Genomic DNA, 23948 nt, shown 5'->3' on the forward strand with positions numbered 1-23948 from the left:
TGAGCTCTCTCATCAGATCCAACAAATGCAAATCCAATTCATATCGAAGAACTGGATGAGGACAAAAGGAAGGTAAGGAGATATCCTGACTGAGATGAAAGGGGGATACCACCTTAGGGAGAAACCCCGTAATCAGGCGCAGCACTACCTTGTCTTGGTGAAACACCAGGAAAGGAGCTTTGGATGACCGCGCTGCTAGCTCGGACACTCTCTGAAGAGACGTGACCGTTACTAAAAAAGCCACTTTCTGTGACAGTCGAGAAAGTGAAAAAAACATCCCTCAGAGGCCCCAAGGGCGGCTCCTGGAGAGCCATAAGTACCCTGTGCAGATCCCATGGGTCTAACGGCCTCTTGTACGGAGGGAGAATGCGACCAACCCCCTGCAGGAACGTGCGTACCTGAGGAAGTCGTACTATGCGATTCTGAAAGAATACAGACAGCACTGGGACTCGTCCGTTAAGGGAGCCGAGCGACAAACCTTTTCCCAAACCAGATTGCAGGAAGGAAGGAAAGGTAGGCAATGCAAATGTCCAGGGAGACACTCCCTGAGCAGAGCGCTAAGAGAAGAATATCTTCCACGTCTTGTGGTAGATCGTGGCAGACGTCAGCTTCCTAGCCCGTCTCATGGTGGCAATGACGACTTGAGACAATCCTGAAGACGCTAGGATCCCGGGCTCGATGGCCACACAGTCATGATCAGGGTCGTAGAATTCAGTGGAAAAAACGGCCCTTGGGACAGTAAGTCTGGCCGGTCTGAGGGTGCCCACGGTTGGCCGACCGTGAGATGCCACAGATCCGGGAACCACGACCTCCTCGGCCAGTCTGGGACTACGAGGATGGCGCGGCGGCAAGCGGAGCTAAGCTTGCGTAGCACTCTGGGCAACAGTGCCAGAGGTGGAAACACATAGGGTAGCTGGAACTGCGACCAATCCTGAACTAAGGCGCCTGCCGCCAGAGCTCTTTGCTCGTGAGACCGCGCCGTGAAAATCGGGACCTTGTTGTTGTGTCGAGACGCCATTAGGTCGACGTCCGGCATCCCCCAGCGGCTACAGATTTCCTGACACCATTCTGGGTGCAGAGGCCATTCCCCTGCGTCCATACCCAGGCGACTGAGGAAGTCTGCTTCCCAATTTCCTACGCCCGGGATGTGAACTGCGGATATGGTGGATGCTCTGTCCCCCACCCACATCAGAATCCGCCGGATTGCCAGGTAGGCTTGGCGATGTGTGTTCCGCCTTGGTGGGCGATGTCTGCCACCGCTGTGGAATTGTCCGACTGAATTCGGATCTGTTTTCCTTCCAGCCACTGCTGGAAGGCTTGCAGGGCAAGATACACTGCCCAGATTTCCAAAACATTGATCTGAAGGATGGACTCCATGACCGTCTGAGAAGGGAAACGTTCCTGTCTAGGGACGTCGACTCCCCAACCCATTGGCAAAGCATGTCCCATTGAAGTGGACGCAGATGAAACTGCGCGAAAGTGACTGCCTCTGCATGAGACGTCTTAAGGGGTGTGACTGGCCTTGAAGGAGAGACTGCACCCCCGTCTGTAGTGAACGCTGCTTGTCCAGCGGAAGGTTCACTACCGCTGAGAGAGTGTGAAACTCCATGCTCAGATATGTCGGCGATTGGGTCGGTGCCCGATGTAACCTTGAAAAGTTGATGATCCACCCGAAACTCTGGAGAGTCTCCAGCGCCACGTTCAGGCTGCGTTGGCATGCCTCTTGAGAGGGTGCCTTGACAAGTGGATCGTCCCAGTAAGGATCACAGAGTGACCCTGAGAGTGCAGGACTGCTCCCACTGCTGCCCTGAACTTGGTGAAAACCCGTAGGGCTGTTGCCAGACCGAAGGGCAGGGCTACGCACTGAAGATACTCGTCTTCAATAACGAAAACGTAGCACACGCTGGTGCTCTGGAGCAATCGGCACGTGGAGATAGGCATCCTGATGTCTATTGATGCTAGGAAATCTCCTTGCGACATTGAGGCAATGACGGAGCGGAGGGTTACATCCGGAACCGCCTGGCCTTCACGTGCTTGGTGAGCAGTGTTAGGTCCAGAACGGAACGGAAAGAGCCACCCCTTTTTTGGCACCCCAATCAGATTGGAGGAAAAAAACGTGTCTTGTTCCTGAAGAGGAACAGGGATTACCACTTCTTCTGCCTGCAGAAGAGCGACGGCTCGGTGGGGGGAGGGGGGGAGAATGAAGAATCGCGTCGGAGGACGAGAACAGAGTTCTATCCTGTACACGTGAGACAAAATGTCTCTCACCCACCGGTCTGTGACCTGTGGCAGTTAAATGTCCCCAAGCGGGAGATTCTGCCACCAACCGCGGATGCGGAAAGAGAGAGCTGACAGTCATGAGGAGACCGCCTTGGTAGCGGTTCCTCCTGCTGCCTTCCTTGGGCGTGATTGAGCCCGGCCGGAATCTGAGCCCCTCTGAGCCTTTTGAGCCCTTTTGGGCGAGGACAATTGGGACCTGCCCGAGCCTGGGAAGGACCAACCTCGACTGTCCCTCCAGGACAGCATTACTAGGGTAAGTCGCAATGCAGACATTGCGAGGTTAAGGACACCACCTGCGGCACAGATGTACATGTGCTCAAGACCAGCTGCGCAAGCGCAGCTGAAATAGGTTAGAGTGCCCATACGGCTGCGAATGCCGGAGCAACCGACACGCTGACAGCTTCACAGACAGACTTCAACCAGAGGTCCATCTGTCTGTCAATGGTATCTTTAAGTGAAGTCCCATCTTCACTGCAACTATGGATCTAGCCGCAAGCCTGGGGATTGGGGGATCCACCTTTGGACCCTGGGTCTAGCGCTTCACCACGTCAGGTGAAAGGGATAACGTGTATCCTTAAAACGTTTGGAGAAAACGCTTATCTGGTAAGCGTGGTGTTTCTGAACTGCTTCTCTGAAGTCAGCGCCAGAAAAATACTCAATATACACTTGAGATACTGAAAGAAGGATTTATCCTGCTGTGAAGCTGACCCCTCCCCTGGAGGAGTTGAGGGGGAAATACCCAACTTTCCATTGATGGACGCTATAAGATTATTCACTATAGCGTCACCATCCGGTGCATCCGGATTGAGAGCGGTCTCAAGATCAGAGTCGTGAACAGCTACGTCTGCCTCATGATACAGAGAGTACTCCTGTGGTGACCCTGACCAGTGATGAAGTCGAGGGCCATTCCCATGGAGCTCGCTTAGGCCGTCTGGGACTGTCGTCCGTGGCAGAGCCTGTACCCTGGGATGCATGGGACCCCCCTGGAACCCTGATTTATTCCCAATCAGGGTGGCCAGGGGCATTGAATCAACCTTGGCCAAGGTCTATCTGGACTGCAAAGTCTGTAAGATATTAGTCATAATCACAGACAATAAAGCAGCGGAAACTGCAACTCCATCCCTGTCCATGGACAGGGATCACAGGTGGTCTTTTGGCTACCTGTAGCGGAGACCCCGGTTGAGCAATTGCACATACTGGGGGCCCTGGAACCGTATCACATGCAGTACAAGCAGCATAGAAAGCCTGTGCCTTGGCACCCCTGCTTTTTTGCTGTTGTTGTCTAGCCATCTAGGAGCATTAGCTAAGAATAGCGACCTTACAGTGAATGCATACAAGCATGAAGTACAAATAAACACTTCAGCACATGTAGTACAAGCAGCCTAGAAAGCTTGTGCCTTGGCACCTTTGCTTTTCTGCTGCTGTTGTCTAGTTATTCAGGAGCATTAGCGAAGAATAGCTACATACAGCGAATGTATAGCATACAAGCATGAAAATAAACACTGCAGCACATGCAATCCAAGCAGCATTGAAAGCTTGTGCCTTGGCACCCTTGCTTTTCTGCTGCTGTTGTCAAGTTATCCAGGAGCATTAGCCAAGAATAGCGACATACAGTGAATGTATAGCATACAAACATGAAAATAAACACTGCAGCACATGCAATTCCAGCAGCCTTGAAAGCTTGTGTCTTAGCACCCTTGCTGTTTGCTGCCGCTGGCTAGCCATCTAAGCGGGTAGACAGCCAAGAATAGCCATTACAGTGCCATGTATAGTCTGTGCTTTAGCACCGCTGCTTTTTAGCTGGTGTTTCTAGGCCTGCATCCTGAATAGCGACTTTACAAAAAGTACAGCAGGACACTTCGGCATTAGTGGGTCAGCACTGCAGCTGCCGCTTACCGCCCGCACAAAAGCAGGTGTGTGGCGCCTCCTGTGACTGCTAGCTCAGCGCTTGTCTCCGTTTTCCCGCTCTGCGTGCCGGAATGGCTGCCGGCGTCCAGAGACGAGGGGCGGGCCGAGGGCGTGCCCGAGACAAGAGCGGGAACCCGGCGTCCCACTGAGTCTAGTGAAGGGGGCTGGAGAATGCAAAGCAGACTCCAGCTCCCTGCGCTGACTTACTGTACCGCGTCCCGCCCCTTCCCTGACTGGCAGGGCTGGGGGCGGGAACGAAAGGAAAACTAGGCCGCAAAGCCGGGGACTCGAGTAATAAGCGCGGCCGTCCTATGTGCACGGCCGGCGCGGAAGTCCCCGGCGCACCACAAGTCCCAGCCGCGCCACAGTGTAAAACACCCAGCAGCGGCCGGCGCGGCCGTTCCCAATACATAAATTCACTCAGCAAAGCTGCAGTGAATAATAGCACAAGCGCTCTGCGCTGTTGTCCCCGGCGCACTAGCACTCCCAGCAATGCTGGTGCGTGTGTGCGCGATGTGTACGGGGACACAGAGTACCTTAATGTCGCAGGGCCCTGTCCCTGAGGATACTCAGCTCCGCATCCAGCAGGTTCTCTGGGTCTGTGGATGGAGCCCGGTCTCAGTGCCTGGAGACCGGTAAGATCCCACTTCACCCAGAGCCCCATCAGGGGGATGGGGAAGGAAAGCAGCATGTGGGCTCCAGCCTCCGTACCAGCAATAGGTACCTCAACCTTACAAACCGCAAGTGGGGTGAGAAGGGAGCATGCTGGGGGCCCTATATGGGCCCACTTTTCTTCCATCCGACATAGTCAGCAGCTACTGCTGACTAAACAGTGGAGCTATTGCATGGATGTGTGCCTCCTTCGCACAAAGCTTGAAAACTGGTGAGCCAGTGATCCCACTGGGGGTGTATAGCCAGAAGGGGAGGGGCCTTACACTTTTTAGTGTAATGCTTTGTGTGGCCTCCGGAGGCAGTAGCTATACACCCAATCGTCTGGGTCTCCCAATGGAGCGCCGAAGAAATGGCAAACTGGTTAAACATTTCTTGGAAGCAGAATCTGCTTTCCATTCCCTTAACCACAAGGCTCTGCGTAAAACCACGGAGTTGGCAGATGCCACTGCCGTACGGCTCGTAGAGTCCAGGACAGCATTAATCGCGTAAGACGCAAATGCAGACATTTGAGAGGTTAAGGATGCCACCTGCGGAACAGATGTACGTGTGACCGTGTCAATCTGTGCAAGACCAGCTGAAATAGCTTGGAGTGCCCATACGGCTGCGAATGCAGGAGCAAACGACGCGCCGATAGCTTCATAGATGGATTTCAACCAGAGCTCCATCTGTCTGTCAGTGGCATCTTTAAGTGCAGCCCCATCCTCCACTGCAACTATGGATCTAGCCGCAAGTCTGGAGATAGGGGGATCCACCTTGGGACACTGGGTCCAGCTCTTGACCACGTCAGGAGGAAAGGGATAACGTGTATCCTTAAGCCGTTTGGAGAAACGCTTATCTGGATAAGCGTGGTGTTTCTGGACTGACTCTCTAAAGTCAGAATGGTCCAGAAAAGTACTTAATTTACGCTTGGGATACCTGAAATGGAATTTCTCCTGCTGTGAAGCTGACTCCTCCACTTGAGGAGCTGGGGGAGAAATATCCAACATTTTATTGATGGACGCGATAAGATCATTCACTATGGCGTCACCATCAGGAGTATCCAGATTGAGAGCGGTCTCAGGATCAGAATCCTGATCAGCTACCTCCGCCTCATCACACAGAGAGTCCTGCTGGGACCCTGACCAGTGTGATGAAGTCGAGGTCCGCTCCCAGCGAGCTCGCTTAGGCTGTCTGGGACTGTCGTCCGTGTCAGAGCCTTCACCCTGGGATGCGTGGAACACCCCCGGAGCCCGGAGCTGTTCCAACTGAGGGGGGCCAGGGAGCAATGAATCAACAGTGCCCATGGTCTGAGTTACTGGTCTAGACTGCAAAGTCTCTAGAATCTGAGACATAGTCACAGATAATCTATCCGCAAAAATTGCAAACTCTGTCCCCGTCACCTGGACAGTATTCACAGGTGGAACTCTCTGGGACACCTCCAGCAGAGGCCCCGGCCGAGCAGGGGGCACAGGGACCGAACATTGCACACAATGGGGGTCAGTGGAACCTGCCGGTAGAGTAGCCTCACAAGCGGTGCAAGCAGCATAAAAAGCCTGTGCCTTGGCACCCTTGTTTTTTGCGGACGACATGCTGTATTCTCCACAGAGCAATCCAGGAGGGTATATAGCCAAGAATCACCAGCGACCGTTTAGTGCAATGTATAACATGCAAGCATAAAAATACAGTTGAACACTTCGTCACTAGTGGGGTCAGCACCGGAGGTGCCGCTTACCGCCCGCTAAAAGCGGGTTGTAGTCGCCAGAATCCCGTGCCTGGGTCTCCCAGAACTTGTCTCCCCTTTCCAGCTCAGCCTGCACCTCAGGAATGGCTGCCGGCGTTCTGTGAAGAGGGGCGGACCGTGGGCGTGCCTCAGACAAAGTGCGGGAAACCAGCGTCCCACTGTGCTCAATGTGAGGGCTGGAGTATGTAAAGCAGATTCCAGCCCTCAGCGCTGACGTTCTGCATAGCGTCCCGCCCTTCCCCTGACTGGCAGGCCTGGGGGCGGGAACGAAACGGAACTAGGCCGCAAAAGCCGGGGACTCTAGTAAAAAGCGCGGCCGACAAATATGCACTGCCAGCGCGGAAGTCCCCGGCGCACCACAAGTCCCAGCCGCGTCGCAGTAAAAACTGCCAGCAGGGACCGGCACGGCAGTTCCCCACACATAAACTCCCTTAGCAAGCTGTGGAAGTGTGGCACAAGCGCAGCAGCGCTATTGTCCCCGGCGCACTAACACACCCAGCAATGCTGCAGTGTGTGCGCGGTCTGTACGGGGACACAGAGTACCTTGGTGTAGCAGGGCCCTGTCCCTGACGATACTCCGCTCCATATCCAGCAGATTCCCCAGGGGCTGTGGACGGAGCACGGTCTCTGTGCCTGGAGACCGGAAAATCCCACTTCACCCAGAGCCCGAAGGGGGATGGGGAAGGATACAGCATGTGGGCTCCAGCCTCTGTACCCGCAATGGGTACCTCAACCTTAACAAACACCGCCGACACAAAGTGGGGTGAGAAGGGAGCATGCTGGGGGCCCAAGTATGGGCCCTCTTTTCTTCCATCCGACATAGTCAGCAGCTGCTGCTGACTAAACAGTGGAGCTATGCGTGGATGTCTGACCTCCTTCGCACAAAGCTTGAAAACTGAGGAACCGTGATCCCACGGGGGGTGTATAGGCAGAAGGGGAGGGGCCTTACACTTTTAAGTGTAATGCTTTGTGTGGCCTCCGGAGGCAGTAGCTATACACCCAATTGTCTGGGTCTCCCAATGGAGCGCCAAAGAAAATGAAAATCCACAGAAAAAAAAAAAAAAAATCTTACAAATATTAAAGTGCAAGTTACTTTTACGCACAATACTACAACTTCTCTGGGCACCTTCTGAACTTTTTTTTTTGAGACATGATAATGCAATATTTATTTAAAACATGATTTTGGGCGTGAGCCGGGTTTATCATCTGCTGCACCTCTAAAACGGAGCGCTCAGTGAGTCCCGGCCCGATTACATTATGGAATATTTTTGGTATATGATCTACGAAGGAATCGAGGTCAGGGGTGTAAATGCTTTACAGCAGGTGCCCGCAGTACTATTTTGGTGACCAGACTCAGTACCACATGCTCCTTCGAGTCTTCCCCTTACAGACCCGCACTCCCCCTACCCGGTTATGTGACAAGCATCAATGATCAGACGGCAAATTTACTATCAGTGACCTATAGAAGAAAACCATTCCAGTAGTCACCTCGATGGACATTGGTCCCGTATTTGTTTAGAAATGATTCCAGCTTTGAAGCAGTCCTCCACGAAACGCTCCAGAACAGAGTATGCATGAGGTACATCCAAATTAATATCTGGAATTTCATGGTAAATTCTATCGTAGCCCTGTATAAAAAATACAAATTAAAAAATAAAAAATAAATAAATAAATAAAGAGGGGGGGGGGGAAATAATTATAGAGACACTTTCATTAAGTCTATTGCAGCATTCAGTGCAGATTGAGTCTCCCGCCAGCAGAGGGCGGTCTTACCCTTTTCATTTGGTCCAGGGTGATCACAGCCGACTTCCACAGGGCTTCTAACAAGCTGAGCATCATCTTGTAGGTGGTGTCACCGCTCGCCTCCAGAACCATCAGAATTGCCTGCACACAGGGGACATGAATCACTTACTACTGGGCTGTACTGGGCTGTACTGAGCTGTACTGAGCTGTACTGGGCCGGGCTGCGCTGTACTGTACTGGGCTGTGCTGTGCTGTACTGCGCTGTACTGGGCTGTACTGAGCTGTACTGGGCCGGGTTGCGCTGGGCTGCGCTGTACTGTACTGGGCTGTGCTGTGCTGTACTGCGCTGTACTGGGCTGTGCTGCGGACTGGCAGGCAGAGAAGAGAAGGGGCTTACTTCATACACAAGTTCATGGTGGAAATGAGGAACTTCCAGCTCCTGGAGACAACGTTCGGCTTCTGACACGTCCCCGGATAACACGTATTCTTTTAGCAGCATATCGATCTGATGGGGAGAACGATAAATGTATTGCTATATACAAAGCAGATTTAAAAGAATATTTAAAAACTGTACATTAATGCTTTATATAGTATCCGACCCAAAGCTCAGGAGCCCTTATGCATCAATGCCGCCATCTACACCGACCCGATATCATAGGATAAAGCTCAGCCCAACAGCCAAAGTGATGAAACTACTGTAAGTGAGAAAACGCCTCGTACCGGTCACACGGCTGCGATGCTCCACTTAGTATAAGTACAAAATGGCTTAATGGGGAAAATGTGAGCCTGGGTTCTCCAGGATGTAATTACATAGCAAACTGGGGCTGAGCTGTAACTCCAGGACAAGAGATAATCCCCCCCATTCCTGTCCACACTCTAACAGCCGATCACTGCTCCGCTAGACTGACTATCCCGTACACCAACCACAGACGAATGTAAACACCCAACTTCTGTGTTCTTTTCACATTTACCTCTTTCACTAATTTTTTAACTGGCTGCTGACCGCCTCCTGCGCCCCACACACTGTCAATTCTTTTTCCAACTCTTGTCATACTCAGGAGGACCGCTGCCCGATTCAAGGCTTCTCTAGAGAAAGAGAACAATGGTCAGCAACAAAGCGAATAACAAGCCGCATATACAAATACAGAATGTAAAGCGTGCACAGCGATTCTACAGGCAGAATAGTGAGTGCAGCTCTGGAGTATAATACAGAGGTAACCCAGGATCAGTAATGTAATGTATGTACACAGTGACTGCACCAGCAGAATAGTGAGTGCAGCTCTGGATTATAATACAGGCGGTAACTCAGGATCAGTAATGTAATGTATGTACACAGTGACTGCACCAGCAGAATAGCGAGTGCAGCTCTGGAGTATAATACAGGATGTAACTCAGGATCAGTAATGTATGTACACTGTGACTTCTCCAGCAGAATAGTGAGTGCAGCTCTGGAGTATAATACAGGAGGTAACTCAGGATCAGTAATGTATGTACACAGTGACTGTTGTGTCCCATGAATGGGAACAACCTGTTGTATATAATTCTTGCATTGCATATTTTTCCTCCTATCAGGAAATTCCTTATTGTTACTAGGTAGATTAGACTGTATGAAGTTTGTCCCTATGTACCTCCCTTAGTTGGCTTCTGTATACAAAGCTCCTCCCTTCTCCTTCAGTTTAGTCTAGAGGAATCATTACTGAAGAGACAGGTCTGCAACCCTGTACAGATTATTCCTTTTCACCTGCCTTTACTTTGTACTTAATACAAGATTCTAGAAGAAAACTACAGCGTTTCTCTTTGTCTTCCTACAAGTCATCGTTGGGCTGAGTTAACACTATCTGTGGAAGCCGGTAGAGTGAGTAAAATCATAGAGTTATCTAAGGGACTGATAATTAGAGCGGTTGGATTCATTGCTACCAGGAAGAGACAGAATAGTGAAAAGGATTAGCTGTGACCGGGATTAGTATACATATATCAGTAAATAACCTGTTTCCAGGAGTGCTATACTGCACACAATCCAGAGAAAGGATTACCCCAAGGGGCTGATAACAAGCCACAGCATGACATTTTATAGCAGCTTCAGACAAAGTGCCCTGTAAAGTATTAACCTGTTATCAGAACTGTGTGCAGCTATAACCAAGAATCCCCCATAAGCTAATTGTAAATTGCAGCCAGAGACTCTGCAAATACATTCTGCAAACCCAGACTGCTGACTGCAGAGATTGCAACATTGTATTGTTTCCCTGACAACCAGTGCAGGCAGCATTCACCCTTCCTGATGGAGTCAAAGAGAACCCTCTCACTACCTGCTTTAAAGGAACAAGAGGAAGACAGAGACTCACACTTACATTACAGTGAAAGATCTAAGCGGTTGATCGGACCAACATGGAAGGTTAAAGAGAACCTAGAAACAGCCAGAAGTGAACTGCTCACCCACACAGCATTATTGTGGCAAAGAGTGCAAAAACAAGTGACTTATCTGCGCCCAGTGCTCATGAGCTACCACCAGAGGGAGCCCTGGAACGACTGTACTCAGCATACCGGTCTTACAAAGAGATTTGTAAAAAATATTCCTCTACCCTGCTGAGATCAAATACGTCTGAGTCTCAAAAAGAACTACAGGACTTTCAACAGCTTAATGCTGAACGAGACCGCACCGTGCGCGACATTGTGACCGAGACTGAAGCAAAAATGGCGCAAATGTCAGGAGCGGCATCTTACAAATCCAGGTCCATTAAGAGCTCAAGGTACTCACTCAAATCAGGCTCATCAAGGTACTCAACCCTCAGCGAGCAGCTCATAAAGGCGCGCGCTTAAGCAGAAACAACAAAAGTACACGCCATCTTCGCCCAGAGAGAAGCAGATATGAAAGCAGAATCTGCACGCAAAAAAGCGGAGATGAAAGCAGAATCTGCACGCAAGGAAGCAGAGATGAAAGCAGAATCTGCACGCAAGGAAGCAGAGATGAAAGCAGAATCTGCACGCAAGGAAGCAGAGATGAAAGCAGAATCTGCACGCAAGGAAGCAGAGATGAAAGCAGAATCTGCACGCAAGGAAGCAGAGATGAAAGCAGAATCTGCACGCAAGGAAGCAGAGATGAAAGCAGAATCTGCACGCAAGGAAGCAGAGATGAAAGCAGAATCTGCACGCAAGGAAGCAGAGATGAAAGCAGAATCTGCACGCAAGGAAGCAGAAATTGAAGCCCTACAAAAGGAATGTGAACATGTGGTGGCCATGGCAAGGCTAAAGGTCTTTGAGCAAGCTCTGGGTGGGAGACAATAAGGCAGCGCCAGTTTGTGTGATCTCGACACAGAAGACTCACTTAAGCGTACAAGAGATTACGCGCTGAGCCAAGCCGACGAACTGCCAACTACCATCAACATTCCCGTCAGTGCTAACACTTCTCCAGAGCCTCAAGACACTGATCCACCTACAGCTTCCAGCCTTCCAGGTCAGTCCAATGCACCTCAGACTTTCAAGCCTGAACCAGCTTCATATTCCAATGCACAGCCACACCCTGCGCATCAGCAACCTCCGTATGCTCATGTCTACATGCAACCTAACATGCCGGCAAGGCGCTACACTCCCAACAACTATGTAGTTCCAGCCCCGTATACAACAGACATTGTACACACCAAACCGATCACTGGTCTAAACGCCCACGCCACTCCATACTTTCCCATGTTCCTGAACCAAGAAGCTACGAATCACGCAACCAGCACCACACAGTCAGCAAATGTGCCCCCAACCTCGGAAAGATCAGACATGTCCGACTTTGCGAGGTACATGATCTGCCGAGAACTCACCAACACTGGTCTCATAAAGTTTGACGACCAGCCCGAAAACTACAGAGGGTGGAAGTGTGCCTTCAAAACCGCAACGCGTGACCTCGGCATTACGGCTGCTGAAGAGCTGGACTTGCTAATCAGGTGGCTAGGGCCACGGTCTACTGAGAGAATCAAGAGACTCAGATCTGTCTACATCAGCGACCCAACAACTGGTCTCGCAACCGCATGGGACAGACTAGAGAAAGGCTTCGGCAGTCCTGAAGCAATTGAAGATGCATTGCTGAAACAACTATACGACCTTCCCAAAATATCTGGCAAGGATGCTTCAAAGTACCAGGAACTCAGCGACCTGCTGTCCGAGCTCCAGCTGGCCAAAACAGACACACACCTACCTGGCCTCAGCTACCTGGACACCGCTCGTGGGGTGAAACCCATAGTCGCCAAGTTACCTTACAACTTGCAGGAAAGGTGGACTACGGTAGGAACAAACTATAAAAAAGAGCACCAAGTCTCCTTCCCTCCATTCTCCTACTTTTGCGAGTTCATCAACGGCATCGCGGAACGTAAGGCAGACCCCAGCTTCACCTGTGGAGAACCCACCGGCTCCACTTCACCAGCTCCTGGATATGAGAGCCCTCATCAAAATGACAGAAAACGTAGGGGCCAGTCAAGAAAACCGACGTTCTACCACCAACGTCAACGTCAGCACCAAACAAGGGAAATGAAGGCGGGAAGGCAGAAGGGAAGGCAGAAAATCCAAACCGCCAGTGTCCTATTCACAAACTGCCACATCCCCTGAAGAAGTGCATTGGCTTCAGGAAGAAACCCCTTCAAGAACGAAAGGAACTCTTGAAAAGGTTTGGGGTATGTTTCAGGTGTTGTGCCTCTACAGAACACCTTGCCAAGGACTGTAAGGTTACAATTAAGTGCATGGAGTGTGACAGCACAGATCACGTACAAGCGCTGCACCCATCTCAGCCTGATCCTGCACCTACACCTTCTCCTACCACAAGTCATGGCGGGGAGAGTACAAGGCCAAGCTGCAAACCACCTCACAGTATCCTCCTCGTGCACCTTAGTCTGCGGAGAAGATCTCTGGGACAAGTCCTGTGCGAAAATATGCCTAGTAAGGGTATATCCCAAAGGTCACCCAGAAAGGGCCGTGAAGGTGTACAGCATCCTGGACGACCAGAGCAACAGGTCACTCGCCAGGTCTGAACTCTTCGACTTGTTCGGCTTAAAAGGAAATGCCTACCCTTATACACTAGGTACTTGCAGCGGCATCTCAGAAGCTTGCGGAAGAAGAGCCAGTGGTGTCGTGGTAACATCTCTTGAAAATACCGTAGAGGTACCTCTACCGACATTCGTCGAGTGCAATCAGATACCGGCTAACCGGGAAGAGATTCCGACACCTGAGGCAGCTCTTCACCACCCTCACCTGAGAACTATCGCCAGCAAGATCCCACCTCTTGATCATAGTGCAAAAATCCTGATTCTGATTGGAAGGGACATCCTCCGGCTACACAAAGTATGCCAACACATCAACGGGCCACACGATGCGCCATTCGCTCAGCGCTACGACTTAGGCTGGGTGATCATAGGAAACATCTGCGTAGGCAAAATGAAGAGTCCCGACGCGATCTCCTCCTACAAGACGCACATCCTCCCAAACGGTCGCGGCACTCACTTTCAACCATGTCCGCATCACTACGGGGTGAAAGAGAGGCTGAGTGACACCAGGTGGCGACAGCAGCCTCCTGACTGCGCGGATGCATATCATCTCTGGGATGACGACTTCGGGTCAACAGCGTTCGAGTCTACAAACGAAGACAACAAATTGGCTCCGATGAGAAGACAAAGAATTCATACAGATTATGGATAAAGAGTTCTCTCAAAATGACTAACAGATGGGTAGCCCCATTACCCTTTCGGTCTCCAAGGCCAAGGTTGCCAAACAACTCCCAGCAAGCAACCGCAAGGTCCTCCTCTCTAAAACGCACTTTGGAAAGACAACCAGAGATGGAGAAATGCTTTGTCGAGATTACGCAAAATATCCTCAACAGAGATCATGCTGAACAGTGGCACCACATTCCCACCGAACAAAACCCAGCCGACCGAGGAACGAGACTCACTGCTGCATCCAAACTCGGCGACAACATGTGGCTGACACCTCCAAGTATCTTATACGAGGAGACCTGCGATAACTACGCCGGCAACATGTACGAGCTGGTGGAACCAGAATCCAACAAGGAAATTAGACCGGTCGTCTTCGCTCGCTACACTTCAGTGACATCAAAACAGAAGTTGAGACCTCATCGCTTCGAGCGCTTCACAAGTTGGTCATCTGCGGTACAAGCCGTAGCTCGTCTTATCCACATCGCTCAATGTTTCACCGACTACAAGTCTTCAACGTGCCACGGCTGGCACATGTGTGCGATTCGTCCAGTCACTGAACTCGTGCTACTTTTACCAAAGGAGGACGTTACATGAACTAACTTTGTCGTTGGGCACTGCCACGGCGGGGAGCGTAACTTTCCTTACCCCTGCTGTACGGAGACACAACTGTCAGTGTCCAATTGAACCTTGAACTTTTCGTTTGGATTAAAACTTTACCGTTGGATTATTGGGTTGGAGGAAGAGTTGGCATGTTTGCGGCTTCCCCAATCTGAAGATGGGTTTGTTGAACTTGGATTCATTTTTTACATTTTTCTACTTTTACATTTTTACGCAAGGACAATGCGTCATCAACCAAGCATGGACTTGAATTCAGTGCATTACTGTTGCATTTTTTGTGTTTGTCTCTTTTCTCGTTACAGGTTTCGTGACATCGAGGGACAGGATCGACTCCTTACGTCGTAGAAGGACTTGTGAAATCATATGATTTCAGACGGGGAGTGTTGTGTCCCATGAATGGGAACAACCTGTTGTATATAATTCTTGCATTGCATATTTTTCCTCCTATCAGGAAATTCCTTATTGTTACTAGGTAGATTAGACTGTATGAAGTTTGTCCCTATGTTCCTCCCTTAGTTGGCTTCTGTATAGAAAGCTCCTCCCTTCTCCTTCAGTTTAGTCTAGAGGAATCATTACTAAAGAGACAGGTCTGCAACCCTGTACAGATTATTCCTTTTCACCTGCCTTTACTTTGTACTTAATACAAGATTCTAGAAGAAAACTACAGCGTTTCTCCTTGTCTTTCTACAAGTCATCGTTTGGGTTGAGTTAACACTATCTGTGGAAGCCGGTAGAGTGAGTAAAATCATACAGTTATCTAAGGGACTGATAATTAGAGCGGTTGGATTCATTGCTACCAGGAAGAGACAGAATAGTGACTGCACCAGCAGAATAGTGAGTGCAGCTCTGGAGTATAATACAGGAGGTAACTCCGCATCAGTAATGTAATGTATGTACACAGTGACTGCACCAGCAGAATAGTGAGTGCAGCTCTGGAGTATAATACAGTAGGTAACTCAGGATCAGTAATGTAATGTATGTACACAGTGACTGCACCAGCAGAATAGTGAGTGCAGCTCTGGAGTATAATACAGGAGGTAACTCAGGATCAGTAATGTAATGCATGTACACAGTGACTGCACCAGCTGAATAGTGAGTGCAGCTCTGGAGTATAATACAGGAGGTAACTAAGGATCAGTAATGTAATGCATGTACACAGTGACTGCATCAGCAGAATAGAGAGTGCGGTAGTAATGGAGGTATACAGTGAATCACCTATGTATACGAATTAAATGTATGTAAAAGCTTTCAAATGCAACACACTGTTCAGTGGTGATGAGCATTTTGTGACACCCACCTGACAATTCAATGGCACAGCTGAACTATGTAAAACACTGCTTGACATCATACTGTTCCCAGCCTTGAGGATATAAGACATATAACGTACCGCGCATGGTCGCAGTCCACGGTGCCTTTATAAGCCTCTATGTACGTCTTGTTCAGGATCCCATCTCCAACAGCTCTAGCGATGAACTGACCCACCAGCTGCAGAGATGAAAGTAAAGAGTAAAACATCAACGCCTCAGACAAGGAGATTTTACACTGTCTGGATGATATTCTCTATTCATTATGCAACTAATTTGATAAATAAAAGTATGATTTTTTTTCATGGAAAAGACAAAAGTTGTCTGGGTGACCCCAAACTTTTCAACTGTTTTGTAGAATAGACCAACAATGTGAGATTGGGGCTCCTAAGCTAAGGGACAGCAGCCCCTTCACTGCAGCTCATCTACCCAGGCGTGGCCATGGTCATCTATGGGGGTGGATGTCGCTCTGCTCCCAGAGCTTTACAACATGACCATGTGAACTTATATCTTCCCAGGAACACAATCCTGCAATCCTTCCATTTGAAAAAGGTCTGAAAATTGGAATGATACGACCCTCTTGCTTTATTACTAATAGTTACATGGTTTAGTAAATCGGAGAGCCAATGAGTATATTTACAAGGAGTAAATTCGTAGGTGTGCACCGAATAATCCACCGGAGGACGCAGTCACCTACTAATAGCGCAGCTGACAATGACTAGAAGAACCAGGCCCAACCAGACTCCTAAGAGAGCTGCCGTCCTGTCAACTGCCATCTATAATACAGAGGATAGCGGTGTAAAATTCCAGAAAATCCCTGACATTTAGAGATAAATCTTAACCCCTTCACTTCCGGGCGATTTAACATTTTTCAGGTTTTTTTTCTCCACTTCTTCCGAGAGCCGTAACTTTTTTATTTTTCCGTCAATCTTGCCATATGAGGGCTTGTTTTTTGCGGGACGAGTTGTACTTTCAAATGAAACCATAAGTTTTACCATATAGTGTACTGGAAAACAGCAAAAAAAAAAAAAATTCAAGGAGGGGGATTGGGATTCGAGGAGATACATTATCTGTAATTTTGTAGTTTAACATAATCATAATGTATTGTATTATATGATTATTGATTATATGTTTTGTTATTAAAAACTAATAAAAAGAAGGTTAAAAAAAGAAAAAAAAATTTCAAGGGTGGAAAAGCCTAAAAAAAAAATAATAGTTTCTGGGATAATTTAGTCACCGTGTTCACTATATGGTAAAACTGATGTGTCAGTTTGATGTCTCAGGTCGGTACGAGTTTGTAGATATCAAACATGTATAGGTTTACTGTTATCTAAGGGGTTAAAAAAAATTCACAAGCTTGTCCAAAAAAAAAAAGTGGCGCACTTTTTGCGCCATTTTCCGAAACCCGTAGCGTTTTCATTTTTCGGGATCTTTGGTTCAGTCATTACTTATTTTTTGCGTCTCGAGCTGACTTTGTTTTTTGTTTTTTTTTAACGGTACCATTTTTTGCGCACATGCTACATTTTGATCGCCTGTTATTGCATTGTGTGCAAAATTTGTGGCGACCAGAAAACATAGTTTTGGCATTTGGATTTTTTTTGCTGCTACGCCATTTACCGATCAGGTTAATAGATTTTATATTTTGATAGATCGGGCATTTCTGAAGACAGCAATACCAAATGTGTGGAGTTTTTTTACCCTTTAATTTTCAATGGGCCAAACGGGGAAGGGGGTGATTTGAAGTTTAAAAGTTTTTCTTTTTATTTTTTAATACTTTTTTTTTTAATTTTATTAGTTCCCCTAAGGGGCTGTAACAATCAGCAGTCTGATCGCGCTTCCATTTCTGGAAAAGCTGCTTTAGGCCGGTGTCACATTTGCGATTGAAAAATCAGTCCGATTCTCATGCCTGAGAGTAGGATGAGCCATGTCCGAGTGTTGATCCGTGTGCAATGCAATTGCAATGCGAGTCTGTGATTTTTCTCATGATAGTAGTCCGTGAGCAATCCGTACTCAATGCGTATGTGATCTGTTTTTTTTCTCAGCAGCTATTAGGCACTACAATCATGTACAGGAGCATTTACAGTGTTCCCTGCTACATGACAGAATTGGATTTAGAAAATCGGTTGTCACTAGGATGGTCCGTGTGCCATTTTTTTTCCTCACATCTATAGATTGCGTTGGAGAGACTCGCACGAAAAACTCTAGAAATCGCATTTGCGATTTTTTTCTCAGTCCGATTTTGGAGTGAGAAGAAAAAAAAAAAAAAAAAAAAAAGCAGATAGGAGCTGCCTCATTGATTAACATTGGTTCAAGTGCAATGCGAGATTTTCTCGCATTGCACTCGTGCGAGTCAATCGCAGGTGTCACGCCGACCTTACTCTCACACACGGCAGTGAGAGAAAGTGACTCATGATAGCTGCAGGAGTCATCCCATGACCCTGTGCTACCATGGCTGCCACCGGAAGGCTTGTGATCACGTCACGTCACTACCGATGGCGCTGGGTAAGTTATGCTTACCATGACGTGCGGTTACATCTCACTGTCAAATTTTGCCAGCGAGATGTAAGGAGTTAATAGGCATGGGTGGAGCGGGATTCCACTCGCACCTGGTAGGCACACATGTCAGCTGTTGAAATCAGATGAAATGCGAGCGGATCGCCGGGGTTTAACTTCACACGATCCATGGCGTACCCAGTACATCATGTGTCGTGAAGAGGTTACAATTAAATCCCCCCAATGAAAAAGAAAAGAAAAAAAAAAGAAAAAGCCCAATGTGTGGAGGCGCTACTGGTGCACATGGTGACTGAGGCCATCTTTGTCGTGCATTCTACCCATCTGTCCTTAATTTTTCAGACTTAGGCCCGAGACAGACAGAGACAGATTTATACAGCTACACACATTACGTTTGCATATAGAGCCTGTTGGGCGCTGCCGCATGTTTGTGTTCATTTATGTAAATGTCATTTATATTTTGCTCCTCTGACATTCACACATTAAGGTGACGGCCGACCTTCTACGCCAGGACTAATGTCAATCCGATACTTTAAACCAACAATTATTTGTCAGTGGTGTGACAACTTGCTACGTGTAAAGAGAGCTTTAGTCATCGTGGAACAAAGCACACGATGGATCCCTTTATTCTTTCCAGAAAGACGTGCGATCTGTACACAGACCTGGGGTGCTCGAGGTGTGTCCAGAACCAGTTCAGGCATCTCTCCTAACAATTTGTCAAAAGAGACTTCCACATCCTGTGTGCTGAGCACGGTCCCGCACAGATCATGCAGGAGCTTTGATGTCAGCTCGCGGTGGCTGGCTTTTCCTTCCAGGGCTATAGATACAGCCAACATCGGAAGACCGCGCTTCATCTCTCCGAGATTTAAATCCTTCAACATTTCCTGTGAGCAAAAAAAAAAGTGATCAGGATTATTGAAATAAATAAAATCAATAATATATAATTTATTTTGTAGCTAAAAATGCCGCACCTCATCCCTCACATACATGGACTCTCCAGACAAAAAAAAAAAAGAAGGGAATTTTGTTTACTTACCGTAAATTCCTTTTCTTCTAGCTCCAATTGGGAGACCCAGACAATTGGGTGTATAGCTTCTGCCTCCGGAGGCCACACAAAGCATTACACTAAAAGTGTAAAGCCCCTCCCCTTCAGGCTATACACCCCCCGTGCTGCTACGGGCTCATCAGTTTTGGTGCAAAAGCCAGAAGGAGGAAAAAATTATAAACTGGTTTAAAGTAAATTCAATCCGAAGGAATATCGGAGAACTGAAACCATTTAACATGAACAACATGTGTATACAAAAAACAGGGGCGGGTGCTGGGTCTCCCAATTGGAGCTAGAAGAAAAGGAATTTACGGTAAGTAAACAAAATTCCCTTCTTTGTCGCTCCTAATTGGGAGACCCAGACAATTGGGACGTCCAAAAGCAGTCCCTGGGTGGGTAAATAATACCTCATAATAGAGCCGTAACGGCTCCGTCCTACAGGTGGGCAACTGCCGCCTGAAGGACTTGCCTACCTAGGCTGGCATCTGCCGAAGCATAGGTATGCACCTGATAGTGTTTTGTGAAAGTGTGCAGGCTCGACCAGGTAGCCGCCTGACACACCTGCTGAGCCGTAGCCTGGTGTCGCAAGGCCCAGGACGCTCCCACGGCCCTGGTAGAATGGGCCTTCAGTCCTGAGGGAACCGGAAGCCCCGAGGAACGGTAAGCTTCGAGAATTGGTTCCTTGATCCACCGAGCTAGGGTTGATTTGGAAGCTTGTGTCCCTTTACGCTGGCCAGCGACAAGGACAAAGAGTGCATCCGAGCGGCGCAGGGGCGCCGTACGAGAAATGTAGAGTCTGAGTGCTCTCACCAGATCTAACAAGTGCAAATCCTTTTCACATTGGTGAACTGGATGAGGACAAAACGAGGGTAAGGAGATGTCCTGATTGAGATGAAAAGGGGATACCACCTTAGGGAGGAATTCCGGAACCGGACGCAGAACCACCTTGTCCTGGTGAAACACCAGGAAAGGAGCTTTGCATGATAATGCTGCCAACTCAGACACTCTCCGAAGTGAGGTGACTGCTACTAGAAAAACCACTTTCTGCGAAAGGCGTGCGAGCGAAATATCCCTCATTGGCTCGAACGGTGGTTTCTGAAGGACCATCAGCACCCTGTTCAGATCCCAGGGTTCTAACGGACGCTTGTAAGGAGGGACGATGTGACAAACCCCCTGCAGGAATGTGCGTACCTGTGGAAGCCTGGCCAGGCGCTTCTGAAAAAACACAGAGAGCGCAGAGACTTGTCCCTTAAGGGAGCCTAGCGACAAACCCTTTTCCAATCCGGATTGAAGAAAGGACAGAAAAGTGGGCAAGGCAAAAGGCCAGGGAGAAAACGCCTGAGCAGAGCACCACGACAGGAATATTTTCCACGTCCTGTGGTAGATCTTGGCGGACGTTGGTTTCCTAGCCTGTCTCATAGTGGCAATGACCTCTTGAGATAATCCTGAAGACGCTAGGATCCAGGACTCAATGGCCACACAGTCAGGTTGAGGGCCGCAGAATTCAGATGGAAAAACGGCCCTTGAGACAGCAAATCTGGTCGATCTGGCAGTGCCCACGGGTGGCCGACCATGAGATGCCACAGATCCGGGTACCACGACCTCCTCGGCCAGTCTGGAGCGACGAGGATGGCGCGGCGGCAGTCGGCCCTGATCTTGCGTAACACTCTGGGCAACAGTGCCAGAGGAGGAAACACATAAGGAAGCTGAAACTGCGACCAATCGTCTTCCACCCACAGCAGAATCCGCCGGACTTCCTGGAAGGCTTGCCGACTGCGTGTCCCACCTTGGTGGTTGATGTAAGCCACCGCTGTGGAGTTGTCTGATTGAATTCGGATCTGCTTGCCTTCCAGCCACTGCTGGAACGCTTTTAGGGCAAGATACACTGCCCTGATCTCCAATACATTGATCTGAAGTGAGGACTCTTGCTGAGTCCACGTACCCTGAGCCCTGTGGTGGAGAAAAACTGCTCCCCACCCTGACAGGCTCGCGTCCGTCGTAACCACCTCCCAGTCCCCTTGAAGGAGACGCAGGTGAAACTGCGCGAAAGGTACTGCTTCCATTGCTGCCACCATCTTCCCCAGGAAGTGCATGAGGCGCCTCAAGGGGTGTGACCGACCTTGAAGGAGAGATTGTACCCCTGTCTGTAGCGGACGCTGTTTGTCCAGCGGAAGCTTCACTATCGCTGGAAGAGTATGAAACTCCATGCCAAGATATGTCAGCGATTGGACCGGTGTCAGATTTGACTTTGGAAAATTGATGATCCACCCGAAACTCTGGAGAATCTCCAGAGTGACGTTGAGGCTGTGTTGGCATGCCTCTTGAGAGGGTGCCTTGACCAGCAGATCGTCTAAGTAAGGTATCACTGAGTGACCCTGAGAGTGGAGGAGGGATTCCATCCGCAACCGCCTGGTCCTTACGTGTTTGTTGAGCAGTTTTAGGTCCAAAACAGGACGGAAGGACCCGTCCTTCTTTGGAACCACAAACAGGTTGGAGTAGAAACCGTGACGCTGTTGCTGAAGAGGAACCGGGAACACCACTCCTTCTGCCTTCAGAATGTCCACCGCCTGCAGCAGAGCATCGGCTCGCTCGGGAGGCGGAGATGTTCTGAAGAATCGAGTCGGAGGACGAGAGCTGAACTCTATCCTGTAACCGTGAGACAAAATGTCTCTCACCCAACGGTCTTTTACTTGTGGTAGCCAGGTGTCGCAAAAGCGGGAGAGTCTGCCACCGACCGAGGATGCGGTGTGAGGAGGCCGTAAGTCATGAGGAAGCCGCCTTGGTAGCGGCACCTCCGGCGGTCTTTTTAGGGCGTGATTTAGACCGCCACGCGTCGGAGTTCCTCTGATCTTTCTGAGGCCTTTTGGACGAGGAGAATTGGGACCTGCCCGCACCCCGAAAGGACCGAAACCTCGACTGTCCCCTCCTCTGTTGGGGTGTTTTTGGTTTGGCTTGGGGTAAGGATGTTTCCTTTCCCTTGGATTGTTTGAGGATTTCATCCAATCTCTCACCAAATAAACGTTCGCCAGAAAATGGCAAACCAGTTAAGCACTTTTTGGAAGCCGAATCTGCCTTCCATTCCCGCAGCCATAAGGCCCTGCGTATTGCCACCGAATTGGCGGCTGCAACCGCCGTACGGCTCGCAGAGTCCAGGACAGCATTAATAGCGTAGGACGCAAATGCAGACGTTTGAGAGGTTATGGACGCCACCTGCGGCGCAGACGTACGTGTGAGTGCGTCAATTTGCGCCTGACCAGCTGAGATAGCTTGGAGTGCCCATACGGCTGCGAATGCTGGAGCAAAAGACGCGCCGATAGCTTCATAGATGGATTTCAACCAGAGCTCCATCTGTCTGTCAGTGGCATCCTTGAGTGAAGCTCCATCTTCCACTGCAACTATGGATCTAGCCGCCAGTCTGGAGATTGGAGGATCCACCTTGGGACACTGAGTCCAGCCCTTGACCACGTCAGGGGGGAAAGGGTAACGTGTATCCTTAAGGCGCTTGGAAAAACGCTTATCTGGACAATCTCGGTGTTTCTGGACTGCCTCTCTGAAGTCAGAGTGGTCCAGAAACATACTCTTTGTACGCTTGGGAAACCTGAAACGGAATTTCTCGTGCTGAGAAGCTGACTCCTCCACTGGAGGAGCTGAGGGAGAAATATCCAACATTTCATTGATGGACGCAATAAGATCATTCACTATGGCGTCCCCATCAGGAGTATCAAGGTTGAGAGCGGCTTCAGGGTCAGAATCCTGATCAGCTACCTCCGCTTCATCATACAGAGAGTCCTCTCGCTGAGACCCTGAACATTGTGATGATGTCGAGGGGATTTCATAGCGAGCTTTCTTAGTCGGTCTGGGGTTGCGGTCCGTGTCAGAGACCTCACCCTGGGATCCATGAGACACCCCGGGAAGACATTGCTGTTCCAACTGAGGGGGACCATGGGACAATGATTCTACAGTGCCCCTGGCTTGAGATGCTGGCCTTGACTGCAAGGCTTCTAATATCTTAGCCATAGTCTCAGAAAGTCTTTCAGTAAAAACTGCAAACTCCGTCCCTGTCACCTGTACAGCGTTAACAGGTGGATCTCCCTGGGTCACCCTTAGCAGAGACTCCGGCTGAGAAAGTGCCACAGGGGCCGAGCATTGCACACAATGAGGGTCAGTGGAACCTGCCGGCAGTATAGCCGTACATGCTGCACAGGCAGCATAGTAAGTCTGTCCCTTGCTATTTGTGGACGACATGCTGTTGTCTCCTCTGAGCAATACAGGAGGGGATATAGCCAAAAATCAACAGTGCACCATACAGTGTAAAGTATAGACTATAATCCATAAACTATAAATACACTTCTGCACTAGTGGGGCCAGCACCACAGGTGCTGCTTACCGCCCTTGCAAAGCGTTTGTGTGGGCACCAGAATTCCTGCCTGGGTCTCTTTCAGCTTGTCTGTCCTCTCCAGCGT

At 49.3% G+C, this 23948-nt stretch overlaps 1 protein-coding gene across 2 annotated transcripts in view; it reads right to left on the minus strand.

The window, feature by feature from the left end:
- Positions 1-23948, minus strand: part of PDCD4 (programmed cell death 4) — a 102431-nt gene that overhangs the window by 11487 nt on the left and 66996 nt on the right. For both annotated transcript variants that reach the window (XM_075348224.1, XM_075348225.1), the window contains exons 6-11: positions 19103-19324; positions 16013-16110; positions 9295-9409; positions 8721-8828; positions 8354-8464; positions 8069-8208 (exon numbers count right to left, since the gene is read on the minus strand). In XM_075348224.1, coding sequence (XP_075204339.1) covers positions 8069-8208; positions 8354-8464; positions 8721-8828; positions 9295-9409; positions 16013-16110; positions 19103-19324 — 794 coding nt within the window. The remainder of the gene's footprint in view (positions 1-8068; positions 8209-8353; positions 8465-8720; positions 8829-9294; positions 9410-16012; positions 16111-19102; positions 19325-23948) is intronic.

The sequence above is a fragment of the Anomaloglossus baeobatrachus genome, chromosome 5, assembly GCF_048569485.1.
Source record: "Anomaloglossus baeobatrachus isolate aAnoBae1 chromosome 5, aAnoBae1.hap1, whole genome shotgun sequence".
Taxonomy (NCBI): Eukaryota; Metazoa; Chordata; class Amphibia; order Anura; family Aromobatidae; genus Anomaloglossus; species Anomaloglossus baeobatrachus.